This window comes from Dreissena polymorpha, chromosome 8 (genome assembly GCF_020536995.1).
Source record: "Dreissena polymorpha isolate Duluth1 chromosome 8, UMN_Dpol_1.0, whole genome shotgun sequence".
NCBI classification, from domain to species: domain Eukaryota; kingdom Metazoa; phylum Mollusca; class Bivalvia; order Myida; family Dreissenidae; genus Dreissena; species Dreissena polymorpha.
In genome coordinates, this window is record NC_068362.1 from 91,928,466 (window position 1) to 91,944,588 (window position 16,123).

Sequence of the window (16,123 nt, forward strand, 5' to 3'; positions counted from 1 at the left end):
AATTCCATACAAAAGGAAAGTGGCGTCCTTGATTAGTTTATGCAGACTGCACAGTCTAATCTATGACAAAACTTTACGCACATGTATTAAGCCCAGTACTCCCAGACACAGCTCAATCTAGGGTAAGGGTTCATTCATAACAAAGGTGAACATAATTATATGAAAGGTTGCATACCATTAAATACATGTACAAGTACGTTGGTGAATATAGATATTAGATATAGAATTCATACAAGTGTATGTACTTGGAGAATACATTATTTATAGGATTAAAAATAACTGTACATATTGTAGTGTCCGTCAGGATGGGTTTATTGGTTTTCTTTGTGAGTTATATTCTTACAACAAGACTGGCGGCAGTTTAAATATATATATTTACTTAAAAGGTTAAATATGTTATTTCAAATATAGACAAGTTTGGGTGGACACTTTCTCAAAAGTACTTTTTAAAGTTATTTATAGTTACCCAAGATGTTTTACTCACTTTACTGCCCAGTCAAGTGGAGCTACCAAGATGGCATTTGTGCTAACAATTTTGAAATCTACCGCCCTTATATACTTTCTCAAAAGTGCCCACGTGACCTTAACTGACCAATGACCATATGACAGCCTGCCAGCATCATCCCAATCAGCCAATAGGATTCTGACAGCTCGTAAAATCAACCAATCACAATCTGTCAGCCTGAGCTGTCAGAATCCATCATGATGCTGGCAAATTCGGCGTCCTAGCGGCCATGACAGGTCAGATTTATTCATAACATTTACATACAAATGCATAAATTGGCCTGTCTATAAACAACAGGAACAAATGGAAACAGTTAATGTCATACTTGGTGTTCTATTCATGCACTTTATAATTCGTTATAATGGAAAAGTAATGGAAAAGAGATGGATTATAGTGTTAAAGTGATGTAAACAAAGGACATAGCCAGCCTTACGTGAAAAACGAGGTAAGTGCAATTATTATTAGTATTATCATCATCATCATCATCATCATCATTATTATCATTGTAATTAGTAGTAGTATCACTATGAAACTGCATTCCACGTAAGTATAAACATGAAACAAATAGGCGTATAATGACCTGACTGGGTCATTACAATATAAATATTATGATGAAAGTTTCCCTCAAACAAATATGAGCCCTCTGGGAAAACTGAGGGCTGAATGCATGTTCTTAGAGTGTTGTCCAAGATAAGTCTGTGCAGTCTGCATAGAGTAATCAGGGATGACATTTTCTGCTTAGAGTGGATTTTGGCTAAGAAAATAATTTCTTTAAAGGGATCTTTTCACGCTTTGGTAAATTGACAAAATTGAAAAAAGTTGTTTCAGATTCGCAAATTTTCGTTTTAGTTATGATATTTGTGAGGAAACAGTAATACTGAACATTTACCATGGTCTAATATAGCCATTATATGCATCTTTTGACGATTTTAAAACCTAAAAATTATAAAGCGTTGCAACGCGAAACGATTGAATAATTTGGAGAGTTCTGTTTTTGTCGTTAAATTTTGTGAAACTACGAAGATTGCTTATATAAGGTATAAAATACTTCAAGTATATGTACTCGGCGGAATAGCTCAGTAGGATAAAGCGTTTATACTTCAGGACTCTGGCAGGACTCCAGGGGTCACTGGTTCGAAACCTGGTCCGGGCAATGTTCTTTTCCTTTTTTTAATTTTATTCTTGTTTTTTTACTGGAGCTTTTACGATCCAATGTTTACATTTATCGATATAAAGCATTTAATGAATAAGTTAAAAAATGCCAAAATCTGTGAAAAGGCCCCTTTAAATAACAAGAGATGTGTTTGTCAGAAACAAAATGCCCCCTAATGCGCCGCTTTGATTTATTTGATTTTTTTATCATTTGGCAGGTAAAGCTAATTATCTCCCTTTAAAGCTTATTACTTCCCTTGGATTTGTTTTTTTTACCTTTTACCTTGAAAGATGACCTTAACCTTTCACCACTCAAAATGTGCAGCTCCATGAGATACATATGCATACCAAATATCAAGTTGATATCTTCAATATTGCAAAAGTTATGACCAAGGTTAAAGTTTTGGGACACACACATACAATCAATGAATAAATGATAAACAGACAGGCCCAAAACAATATACCCCCGATCATTTGATCCAGGGGCATAAAAAAACAATATTCCCCCAATCATTCGATCTGGGGGCATACAAAATTAAATAAAAGTGGAAAGTTTCGTCCTTGATTAGCCTTTGCAGACTGCATATGCCAAAGTGCGACGGAACTTAACTCACATGCATTAAGCCCTGTTTTCCGAGAATGAGGCATAAATATTTAAAGCCTATCCCATCAAAATTAGATTTGGTATTGAGATCCTGTACGCACATATTAATGAGGCACTTACCCAAGCTTTTTCTGACCAAAACCTCTCCATGAGCCTTCTCCAGATTGTTAAAAAGGAATTTGATCGCCTCTTTGATGCTTGAACCCAACGACCCAGGGTCTAGGTCAGTGTAGGAACGCCATGACAAGGACATATCTACCAGCACTTTCAAATACAGAGGCAGACAGCATTTGGCAAACTGCTCCAATACAAAATTCTTCTGTTTCTTTGACAGGTGGCGGTGTTGTGCCTTATTCGTCATGTTGATAATATTGTCTGCTACCCCTCTGTCTAGATCAGTTATCTCAACAAACCGATCGACAAATGGGAAAACCAGTCTGATATTGGTCAAGCAGTCAGTCCTATCCGTTACCAAGGAGACTATCATTCGCACAGTGACTGGTAGCTTGTGTGGCAGCCAGTTGAACAGGTGGGCGTGGTCGGCCACGTTCAACTGGTCGGCGGAGTCTAGAATTATTGTGAGTGGCCTGTTGGTGGTATTTATCCTCCAAAGCAGTGATGCGAAGTAGCGAACCAGAAACTGGTAGTCGGATTCAAAATCTAGACCAAACGGGTCCTGAACTTTGTAAAGGGTCCTGATTTGCTCGCACAGAGTTATCAGTGTCTCTCGTATGCTCGTACTCATTGTCGATGTCCCTAAAAAACGTACCATAGTAATGGACTTCAAAGGGGACAGAAAAGAAGGAGAGGTCTGAAAAAGTTTTGCCATTACGGCTGTCTTACCGGAGCCAGATTTCCCGATAATAATCAAAGGTCTATTAAACTTTGTGTGAACTGGAATCTCGGTAAAAGTATCTTGAGGGTTGTGTTTTGAATCACTCTCCATATCAGTATATTCGTCTCCAACAACATATGTCACCCCAATAGACTTTAAGTAGGCAGACATAGCCAGTTGTTGTTGTTTAACTGCCTCCTCCGTTGCTTTATTCATGTTGAGAACTGCATCTTCTGTTTTAACCTCAGCAATATCATCATTTAAAGTAAAAGACTTGTTCACTTTATCGTGGACTTCTTTAATGAGGTTGTCTCTGCCGCAAAATGTTGTACATTTGGTTTTGGCGAAGCTGATATGATGAAGTATTTCCTCAAACAGTGGGGTTCTAAATCTAGCGGTCTCAGACTCATTTAGTTCATGTTTGATAATTTCTTCTAGGCTCGTAATAAAGTCTTCCCCTAGCTGATTGATGTACCTGAAGTAGAAAGAACATAATGTTTGATGTTCATGAAGTAGAAAGATCAGAATGTTTGATGTACATGAAGTAAAAATGATGGAATGTTTGATCTAAATGAAGTAGAAAGATAAAAATGTTTGATGTACATGAATTAGAAAGAATGGAATGTTTGATGTACATGTAGTAGAAATAATGGAATGTTTGATGTACATGAAGTAAAAAGAATGAAATGTTGTATGTACATGAAGTAGAAATAATAAAATGATTGATGTACATAAAGTAGAAAGATCGAAATGTTTGATGTACATGAAGTAGAAAAGAATGGAATGTTTGATGCACATGAAGTAGATAAATCGGAATGTTTGATGAACATGAAGTAGAAAGAATGGAATGTTTGATGTACATGAAATAGAAAGATAAGAATGTTTGATGTACATGAAGTAAAAAGATCAAAAGGATTTGATGTACATGAAGTAGAAAGCATGGAATGTTTGATGTACATGAAGTAGAAAGATAGAAAAATTTGATGTACATGAAGTAGAAAGATCGAAATGATTTGATGTACATGAATTAGAAAAGAACGGAATGTTTTGTATGTACCGTATTAGAAAAATCATAATGTTTTATGTACCTGAAGCAGAAAGATTGGAATGATTGATGTACCTGAGGTAAAAAGGTTGACATACCTGGAGCAGAAAGCAGAAAGATCAGAATGATTTAAGGAATAACGTATTATTGGATTAGTCATAACATAGGCAATAAGTTAAATTTTGCGTAAACTGTTTGAAAAACACCTTGAAAAATCTGTAAAGAACTGGCACAAAATTTTGGAATGTCAGAAAAGAAAGAAATATCAAAAGCTGTAATGGCGAGTTTATGAAGTGGAACCTCGTTCTAGGAAAGCCAGTCCTTATATATGTGTGTTAAGTGTCCAACATAAGCCTGTGTGGACTACACAGGCTTATTAGGAACAAACATTTCCGCTTAGACTGGATTTGTGTTAAAAAGAGAATTTCTTTAAATGAAAATTCAATTACTGCGAAACTAATGTGGGACAACATTTTACACTGACACATGACGCTCGTTTTCCCCAGAGCCAGACTTGATGCATTCAGTATAATAAGATGACTTTCATTCAAATTGGTGTTAAGATTAAGGGAGGTTGCATTGTTTTAATTTTACACATAATTCAATTCACATACGTATGCATACCTAATCAGAAAACCTTCATGGAGTGATTATGATGGCTATTTTGCCAGTGACACTAAAATTTCTATAAAAAATTTAATTAATAATAATTAAAAAAAAATAGATAAATACTGTTTATAAAACTGTTTTATCAAAATTTTGTATCTGAAATGTACATCTTTGCACCATGCATCTTATTAAAATAATTTACCATTACTAAACTTTTGATAATTACCAATAGTACCTTTACAGATATTTTTGAAAGTCATTTTTAGGAAATTACTGATAAATCAGTATAATTTGTGGAAAATTAAATTTCATTAAATGTGTAGGTAAACCAATCCATGAATGTAACACAAACACATTGGAAAATGACAGACGCAGCATTAATCATTTTTTTCCTCCAAAATCAGAAATCCACGAATGTACGTGTGAACCAAAGGGTCATTATTTAAAAGCCCACTAAATTTCATACTGACAAATATAAATCATTGTACAGTAAGAAACATGCAGAATTGGCCTAGTTATGCGCTCACCTCTGATGCTCCTCCTGTACATAGCTGACTCACCTGTTCTTTTGAATGAAAACCAAGCCTAGGGGGAAAGTGTTGTCCCTGATTAGCCGGTGCAGACTTCACAGGCTTATCTGAGACAAAATTGTCCACATTATTGGAAAATCCAGTATAGGCAGAAAGTGTTGCAGGCTCATCTGGAGTGACAATTTACGCACTTACCTTTCATGCTCTTCCAGTTCCATGCTGACTCCCTTGTTCCCGTGCCATGGTAAGGTATATTTATAATAATCACATGTTCCTGAACATATGTTTTTGATAGTCATTTTAAGGCAATTACAGTGAAATCATATATACTTATTTATCAGCCTTACATTTTTGGGTTTTTCAAATAATGACTTTTTGGTGGACGCATAAATTATTCAATGTCTGATTTTGGAGAAAAAATGAGGACATTGCGTCTGTCATTTTTGGATGTGTTTGCGTTCAATTCATTAATTGGCCTACCCACAAAATCAACAAAATTAATGTCCAATGAAAAATAATTATTTTGCAGTATATAACAGGAAGTGATAGCCTTGTAATGCCAGCTGACCTATTTTGATCTTCGTTTGCAGTGCTGACTCCCTTGTTCCCATCCCATGGTACGTTATAGCTGTACAGCTGACTGGGTGGTATAACAGATGGTACAAGTTCCGTACACAGCCTCTCTCTCAGTTCCTGGGCCTCCAAATCAACACCGCCATCTTTCAGGTCTGTGAACCGGCCTGCAAACATTCAATTTAGCCTCGCTCTGAGAAAACGGTATTAAATGTGTTAACCAGTTTGCAAACATTCCATTGAGCTTCCCTCTGAGAAAACAGGGTTAAATGTGTTAACCAGCCTGCAAACATTTAATTGCGACTCGCTCTGAGGAAATGCGGTTAAATGTATGAACCAGCCTGCAAACATTTAAATAAGCCTTGCTCTGAGAAAACGGGGTTAAATGTGTAAACCAGCCTTCAAACATTCAATTGAGCCTCACTCTGAGAAAATGTGGTCAAATGTGTTAACCAGCCTTCAAACATTCCATTGAGCTATCCTCTGAGAAAACGGTTAAATGTGTTAACCAGCCTGCAAACATTCAAATGAGCCTTGCTCTGAGAAAACATGGTTAAATGTTTTAACCAGCCTGCAAACATTCATTTGAGCCTCGTCTGACAAAATGCGGTTAAATGTGTTAACCAGCCTGCAAACATTCAAATGAGCCTCGCTCTGAAAAAACGGGGTTAAATGTGTTAACCAGCCTGCAAACATTCAAATAAGCCTTGCTCGGAGAAAATGGGGTTAAATGTGTTAACCAGCCTGCAAACATTCAAATAAGTCTCCCTCTGAGAAAACAGGGTTAAATGTATGAACCAGCCTGCAAACATTTAAATAAGTCTTGCTCTGAGAAAACAGGGTTTTACTCAATTCTTATCTCTAGAAAACCCTTATCAGTAAAAGCCTTATCTACCCCTAAATAGTCAGTACCCTTTTTAGCTCTGACAGCATGGTTATTGTTTGTAGAGAGAAATAGGATAGGGTGTTTGTAGGTATTTTATTGTTATTATGTTGACTGATTCTATTACACATGTTTGGCATTTTATTATTTTATTGCCAATTAAGAAAAAGAATATGGTAACACGTGAAAATCTTGTAAAACTTATTAATCAAAACAACAACATTGGAATATTTGCAAAACAATGTATCAATTATAATTATTATTTATATATACACATTTTACAAATAGAAAGTCGTTTTTACAAATATTAACAGTAATAGAAGATTGTTACAAAACAAGAGGGCCTGAAAGGCCCAAAGTCGCTCACCTGAGATAAAAAGAAATGACCTGTTCTTTGCAGCCCAAGATATCAATGGAACAAATGTTCTAACCAAGTTTCATGAAGAATGAAAAACAAATGGCCCCCTGGCGGCCATGTTTTTTAACAGACCTGAACCATTTTTGAACTCTTCCAAGATATGTCCAAATTTCATGAAGATTGGGCAAAAAAATTGTCTTCTAGACTGTTCACATGTTTTCTCTATATACATATAAAAAAACTGCCCCACCCCCTGGCGGCCGTGTTTTTTCACTGATCACGACCATTTTCACTCGTCCGAGACATCAACATAACTAATGTTTTGACAAAATTTCATGATGATTAGGCAAAAAATGTGACTTCTAGAGTATTCACATGCTTTTTTACTATATAAATATAAGGAAAAAGACCCCCCCTGGCAGCCATGTTTTTTTACCGATCCAAGCCATTTTCGAATTCAACTGTCGTATCCAGGTGTGGTAGTGTGGTCTCGTTCGCTAACGCAGGTGAACCTGTCATGGGACGGTTACAAATTATGTAACTTTTTGAGCACTTACGTAATGCGGAAATATTTATTCGACGATTATTTCCGGTCAGGATGACACCACTGACTGGTTGTAATTCAATTAACTAAAGGCATCCAGTCAGATATGCCTGAATACACTCAAAGAATTAATCTATAAGTGAAAACCAAAGCAGCTTTTACGAAAATAACTAACTTTTATTCCAAGAACTCGGAAAATGAGGAACAATGACAGAGAATTAAGAACAGGTACAAGCCAAGTCTAAAGAATCTAAGTATCGTTACAAAAATGAACAAAATACAGCAAATACCTGAATGAATGTAAAAAGAAGTTCACAATCTGTCAAAAAAACTGATATAAATATATGTTACTGTAAACCTAGAAAATGCTTCAAAAATCTAGTTTAGAAAATAGGTCTAACTAATCTAAAGAACACAATTTATGGAGATAAGGAAACTTCAGTGAATCAAATGTAAAAATATGAAGAATTTACTAAAGTTATTGAAATTATGATGATTAGGCAAATAATGTGACTTCTAGAGTGTTCACAAGCTATTTTTACTATATAAATATACGGAAAATGACCCCCCCCCCCCCCCTCTGGCGGCCATGTTTTTTAACCGATCCAAACCATTTTCGAACTAAACCGTCATATCTAGAAAACACATTTTCTGACCAAATTTCATGAATATTGGACCAAAAATGTGACTTCTAGAGTGTTCACATATTTTACTATATACATATAGAGAGAACTGCCCCGCCCCCTGGCGGCCATGTTTTTCACCGATCTAGACCATTTTCGAACTCGTCCGAGATATCAATGAAACCAATGTTTTGACCAAGTTTCATGATGATTGGGCAATAATTGTGACTTCTAGAGTGTTCACAAGGTTTCTCTATAGCCATATAAGGAAAACTTCCCCGCCCCTGGCAGCCATGTTTTTCAATGGACCAGAACCATTTTTTAACTCAACCAACATATCATTAAGACAAACATTTTGACAAAGTTACATGAAGATTGGGTATCAAATTTGACTTCTACAGTGTTCACAAGGTTTTTCTTTTTTTTTGACCTAGTGACCTAGTTATTGACCCAGCATGACCCAGTTTCAAACTCAGTCGAGGTATCAATAGGACAAATGTTCTGACCAAGTTTCATGAAGATCAGACAATAAATGTGGCCTCTAGAGTGTTCACAAGGCAAAATGTTGACGACGGACGACGGACAAAAGGCAATCACAATAGCTCACCATGAGCACGTTGTACTCAGGTGAGCTAAAAACAAGAGATGTGTTTGTCAGAAACACAATGCCCCCTACTGAGCTTGACCTTTCACCATTTAAAATGTGCAGCACCATGAGATACGCATGCATGCCAAATATCAAGTTGCTGTCTTCAATATTGCAAAAGTTATTTCAAAAGTTTAACCAAGGTTTGATTGATTGATTTTTATTCAGGTTTTAAAACACATAATATACAAGTTATCTTTCAAAATTACATAAAAAATTTAACTAAAGACATTTGTGAGATTGCTGCTGATCAAAACCTATGGTATAAAAACTGCCATAAAATAATATAAAATATGATTTGACAAAGAAAATGAACACAAAAGTGAAACAATATAAAATAGTCTTAAGGAAGCGTATCACCTTAAATTAGATTTGAAGGGAACAGATCAGCAACTGCCTCACACTTAAAATATGATTTAATGTGACTATACTGGAATATAATATATTGCTTGATTATCACAGTTAAACATGTCACATATATTTGTTATCAGTAATTTGATATATTTTAGAAACAAATTCACAACTTTAGGGAAAACTTAGTATGTAAAAAGAAATAACTTGGATAATATAGTGTAAAACCTAGGATTGCCCATGAAAGCTCGAAAGCTTATTTCCAATGGGGTCCAGGTTAGGTTATACTTACTATGATATAATCCTGTTAAAGTTTTAAAATGTAAACGACATATTTTTAAGTCATTACGCATTAATAGCTATATCCAAAGTTAACGTATATTAACTACGCTAGAAATTCACACTGTAGACTATTGGACACATATATGAGACACTAGGAACCCCACTGTAGATTATTTTATGTATATATATGATGCAAGGGCTGAATGGATTGTGTGTAAAGCGCCGTCCCTGATTAGTCTGTGTAGATTGGCGTGAGAATGTTCAGCAGATAAAACAGTTTTGCTCTTACCTCCAATAAGGGTCTATTTAAGCCAAACTCTGGGACACCCGTGCTTAATGCATTTGTGTACAGTATCATCTCAGATAAGCCGGTGTAGTCCGCACCAGAAAATCTTTTATGAAAGTTTTCATTTAAAAAAAGTTTCTACTTGACTAAAATCCAGTCTAGGGAGAAAGTGCTGTCGTCCCAAATTAGCCTGAGCAGTCTGCACAGGCTTATCAGGGACAACACTTTTTGTTTTTATGATTTTTTTTGTTTAAAGAAAGTCTCTTCTTCGCAAAAATCTACTTTAGGCTGAAAGTGTTGTCACTGATAGCCTGTGAGGACTACAATTTATGCACATCATTTAACCCCCTTTTCACAGAGGAAGGCTGAAATGTTTAAACTTAAGGAATTAAACAAGTACTCACCTGAAATATAGTGTGTTGGTTCAATGCCATCTAGACTGCGTATAAAGCAGACTGCCTTGTGTTTAACCTCCACACCTGACAGAAGTCCTTCCTGGACCTCGCTCTCTGTCACTGAAATGTGTTTGTTGTTTGTTTTTTTTGTATAGTTTTCATTTATTTCAAGATTGCAAACAAATACATGTTCAATGCACACATGAAAAATAACACAACAATGAAATGCAATATGTCACTGAAATATTGAATAGAAATCAGGTCATGAGCCGCCTTCTGAGAAAACTGGGCTTAATGCATGTGCATAAAGAGTCGTCCTTGATTAGCCTGTGCAGTACCCACAGGCTATCAGGGATGACGCTTTTCACTTTTATGGAAAAAAAATATTTAAAGGAAGTCTCTTCTTAACGAATATCCAGTTTAGACGAAAAGTGTCAACCCTGTGTGGATTGACAGGCTACTCTGGAATGACATTGTACGCACACATTTTAAGCCCAGTTTTCCCAGAATGCTGAGGCTCATATCTCTTACATACTATCTGATAATCAAAATTTGAAGGCACTCCATTCAAGGCTGTAAAATACCTCTTGCCTACTCAAATCTGTGATTTTAGATTGCTCCTGGTATATAATTATGATGCGTAGATCATACTGTCTAACAGTAACCAGTCAATTTATGTTTCCTGTGGCTTTTATTTACATTGACACCATTTATTTTCCACTTCAAATATTACACAAGCTTGTTTAGCAATTTATTTCAAGAAAATAATGTAATGGTTATGTAATTATAAACAACAGATGTGTTTGTCAGAAACACAATGTTTGTTTGTTTGTTTTTGTTTTTTATCGAGTGCACCGGGATTGTCTCCCATATGGCCATCGCCCCCAGAAAGACGTGCTAGTTGGTTACGGGGAATAGTGCAAGATACAGGAGACACCCCGTTCCAGAGGTGACCCTGGGTCTTTTTAGTGCCCGGTGTATAGCACCTAGTACACTGCACCTCGGTTTAACGTCTCATGCGAAAGACGAGTTAGTAGATTAGGTGCAGCGGGGGATCAAACCAGCGATCTCTGGATTGTGAAGCCAGTGTGTTACCACTAGACCACGGATCCGCTACCAGAAACGCAATGCCCCCTATGGCGCCGCTTTGAAATAAAATTTAAATATATCATTTAGCAGGTTTATAAATTATCTCCCTTTTAAAGCTTATTACTTCCCTAAGATTGTATTTTGTTACTTTTGACCTTTCACCACTCAAAATTTGCAGCTTCATGAGATACACATGCATGCCAAATATCAAGTTGCTATCTTCAATATTGCAAAAGTTATGGACAATGTTTTCGGACGGAAGAATGGACAGACTGACAGACAGTTCAACTGCTATATGCCACCCTACCGGGGCCATAATAAAGTGTTGCAATAACAGAGGATGACCTGATTTTGTCATTTTGAAATGATTTGCATCACAATAATTATAAAATTAACCATAAATTTAACATCATTATAATGATCATCATCACTTATATTATTTATATATTTATATTATATATATATTAAAAAATTCAATGCTAATAAGATGTAAGAGATGAAACAAAACAAAGTCAAACTACATAACAATTACATATTGTAAAATTCATACATTACACATGTAAACATTTTCTTAATAACTCCTTTAAAGACAACTATAAAATATGTTATAAACCTGTGAAATATAGTGTAAACTCCAATACTAACATGGGTGAAATGTCATAGCTACACATTTGAACACTAAGATGATTATTTACTGATCAAGGTGAAAATGTGTTACTGATGAACAGCACTCTGGGAAAACATGGCTTAATGCATGTGCGCATAGTATCATCAAACAGTTAGCCTGTGCAGTCAGCACAAGCTTATCAAGGACAACCCTTTGTGCTTGTATGGTTTGTTTCGTTTTAAGAATGTCTCTTCTTTGCAAACCTCTAGTTCAGACTGAAAGTGTCACCCTGATTAGCCTGTGTGGACTGCTAAGGCTTATCTGAGAGGACATTGTATGCATGTGCACGAATCCCAGCTTTCTCAGAGCACAATTCTGACACCAATTTGTTTGTTTCCAAGGAAGTCATGTTACCTGACATGAAATATTTGTGCCTCTGTGCAAAGGAAAGCTTCCCCTCAAAATGAAGGCTATCTGCGGTGTTACGGAGCAATCCAGTAAGTTTCTCCACTGTGTTCCACCAGTCTTTCTGTGCCTACAAAAAGACACCGGGATATATCTGGTGTGATTGGTATGAGTATTTCATGTATATCAATGAAGCTTCCTTATATCTCCAACTCTAACGCCAAAACAAACGGTAAGCTTTGTCAGTTGGTTTTGTAAAGGTAAGACGTTCATTGTGCTTCATTTACTCTCTAAATATTTGAAAGCAGTTCATGGTTGATTGCCTGCTACTTACCTGTTGTCTCAGAATGGAGTTGGCAGGGGTCATGTCAAAGTAATGTGAATATTGAGAGCTGATTGGCTGAAGGAAGTTCATGGTTGGTTTCCTGCTAATAACCTGATGTCTCAGAGTTGGCAGGGATTATGTCAAAGTAGTATGAATACTGAGAGATGATTGGCTGAAAGAAGTACTTGGTTGGTTCTCTGCTACTTACCTGTTGTCTCAGAATGGAGTTGGCAGGGCTCATGTCAAAGTAGTGTGAATATTGAGAGCTGATTGGCTGAAGGCAGTACATAGTTGGTTCCATGTTGTAGTCACACTTGAACCAGGTCAGCAACAATGCAGGATCTTGGCCCAGCTTCAATGCTGCGTTCTTCAATAGTTTAAACTCCTCCTCTTCTATCTCGGAGGGAAAGGGGCGGAAGCCATACTTGTCTCCCAGAAATGCCTGGACAATAAAGAAAACAATGTAATAGATTTATTTATTGATAGCCTTGAAAAACAATTGCCATCTTTGTATTGTAAGAATTAAGATTGACTCTGATATAACAAGGGCTGTTTGTAAAACATGCATGCCCCCCATATGGGCTGTCCGTTGTAGTGGCAGCCATTGTGTGAATACGATTTTTGTCACTGTGACCTTGACCTTTGACCTAGTGACCTGAAAATCAATAGGGGTCATCTGCAGGTCACGATCAATGTACCTATGAAGTGTCATGATCCTAGGCAAAAGCGTTCTTGAGTTATCATCCGAAAATCATTTTACTATTTCCGGTCACCGTGACCTTGACCTTTGACCCAGTGACCTCAAAATCAATATGGGTCATCTGCGAGTCATGATCAATCTACCCATGAAGTTTCATGATCCTAGGCGTATGCGTTCTTGAGTTATCATCTGGAAACCATTTTACTATTTCAGGTCACCGTGACCTTGACCTTTGACCTAGTGACCTCAAAATCAATAGGGGTCATCTGCAAGTCATGATCAATCTACCCATGAAGTTTCATGATCCTAGGCGTATGCGTTCTTGAGTTATCATCCGGAAACCATTTACTATTTCGGGTCACCCTGACCTTGACCTTTGACCTAGTGACCTCAAAATCAATAAGGGTCATCTGTAAGTCATGATCAATCTACCCATGAAGTTTCATGATCCTAGGCGTATGCGTTCTTGAGTTATCATTCAAAAACCATTTTACTATTTCTGGCCACCGTGACCTTGACCTTTGACCTAGTGACCTCAAAATCAATAGGGATCATCTGCGAGTCATGATCAATGTACCTATGAAGTTTCATGATCCTAGGCCCAAGCCTTCTTGAGTTATCGTCTGACAACCACCTGGTGGACGGACCGACAGACCGACCGACAGACCGACCGACCGACAGACCGACATGAGCAAAGCAATATACCCTCTCTTCTTCGAAGGGGGGCATAAAAATGAAGAAGTAATAAAATAATAAAGTAAACACAATGTTTTTAACAGGTCTATGCCAAAGTTGAAGAGCAGTCACTAACACTTTTGAAAATAAACTTATCTAAGACATACATGACTGTAAGATGAAGTGTTGCAGTGTTTTTTTTTAATTTCTTTTTGACATTAAAGTATTGAAAACACATTTATATCATATGTTGGAATCATTTAAAGATAATTAAAAAAAAGATTCAAAGCACAGCCTTTAGGGATGTAGTGGTAAGCAAATTTAATTCAAAGCGCAGCCTTTAAGGACATTGTGGTTAGCAAAATTGATTCAAATCACAGCCTGTAAGGATATTGTGGTTATCAAATTTGATTCAAAGCACAGCCTTTAAGAATATTGTGGTTAGCCAATGAGACGAAAAGCACATCCTTTAAGGACATTGTGGTTAGCAAATTCGATTTAAAGCACAGCCTTTAAGCATATTATGGTTAGCCAATTAGATTAAAAGCACATCCTTTAAGGACATTGTGGTTAGCCAATTAGATTCCAAGCACAGCCTTTAAGGACATTTTGGCTAGCCAATTATACTTTAAGCACAGCCTTTAAGGACATTGTGGCTAGCCAATTAGATTCAAAGCGAAGCCTTTTAGGACATTATGGTAAGCCAATAAGATTCAAAGCACAGCCTTTGAGGACATTATGGTAAGCCAATTAGATTCAAAGCACAGCCTTCAAGGACATATTGGTTAGCCAATTAGATACAAAGTGCAGCCTTTAAGGACATTATGGTTAGCCAATTATATTTTAAGCACAATATTAAAGCAAGTTTCAATATAATATTATTTTAACCCAGTAAATAAGCAAACTTTTTAATGAACAAGCATACAATTTCTGTTTACTTACATCAGTTCCTTATGTATTGTCTCTGTTCAAAAACAATGTGTTCAAACCATAAAACAATAACATACATGGTATTGAAGAGGCACCAGCCAATTTGTTACACATGACAAAAAAAGTCTGCCATGCTATGAACATAAATTCTTGATTTTTGTCCAAGGGATTGAACATGTTTTTATGACATTATTGTTTTAGTAATATCTTTCATTCGGTTTACAAGGGGGAGGCGGTAGTAGTGGGGGGGATAGTGACTTTGTCTGGTGCTGAAAACATGTGGGTAAGGCATGTACCTACCACAAAGTTAGGCCCGCGTGATATTCTCTGACACTCATGGATGGCATGCAGACACATTTCTGTGGGTAAGGCATGTACCTACCACAAAGTTAGGCCCGCGCGAAATTCTCTGACACTCATGGATGGTATGCAGACACATTTCTGTGGTCCTGTGATCATCAGTGGCATCTTCTCGAACACCCCACCGCATGTCAGCAATCTGTCAAGTGTCAGAGGAAAAACCAGGCTTGAGGACATGCGTAGTGTTGTCACAGATTAGCCTGTGAAGTCTACACAGGCAAATATAGCTTTATAATATTTTTTGTTTGAAAAAGTCTCTTCTTAACAAAAATCCTGGAAAGATGGAAACTGTTTGTCTCATTAGCTTAAGTTGACTGCACAGGCTAATATTGGACAAAACTAGAAGAAAAACATTCTCAACGACCACCTTGTAATTACAATCAAATTGCTAAGATGATCAGCATTTTTCAGTCTATATTTCCTTCTGTATTTCAATTGTCATTATACTCACTTATCTGATCAACCTGTAAATCAGCTATTACGAACACTTGAATCAGTACCAATCAACAAAAATGTTCTAAACTGACACCCGCTAAAGGACCAGTAATTTTCACGCCTTAATTGATTCAGTGTTATGGTTCGATCGGGTTTGCGTACGAAGCCATTGTCACCCAATGAACGGCAACATTTGAGTTTGACTATTTACCATTTGTATTATCTTTCAATCAAAATTCATGAAAACTCAGCATTAAGACCACCTCACTATTAAGACCTCTTTTCCAAAGTCCCACAGGTGATCTTGATAGCGAGCTTTTAATGTATATGAACATTCAATAAGCTAAGTTTTCCAAGAATGTCACTTTGTGTGGCT

At 36.7% G+C, this 16,123-nt stretch overlaps 1 protein-coding gene across 1 annotated transcript in view; it reads right to left on the reverse strand.

Annotated features, from left to right (window-relative positions):
* The window catches only part of LOC127841243 (uncharacterized), a 54,037-nt gene that overhangs the window by 28,288 nt on the left and 9,626 nt on the right, over positions 1-16,123 (reverse strand). Inside the window, exons 4-9 of the mRNA XM_052369904.1 lie at positions 15,335-15,451; positions 12,856-13,089; positions 12,332-12,452; positions 10,231-10,341; positions 5,849-6,020; positions 2,382-3,571 (exon numbers count right to left, since the gene is read on the reverse strand). Coding sequence (XP_052225864.1) covers positions 2,382-3,571; positions 5,849-6,020; positions 10,231-10,341; positions 12,332-12,452; positions 12,856-13,089; positions 15,335-15,451 — 1,945 coding nt within the window. The remainder of the gene's footprint in view (positions 1-2,381; positions 3,572-5,848; positions 6,021-10,230; positions 10,342-12,331; positions 12,453-12,855; positions 13,090-15,334; positions 15,452-16,123) is intronic.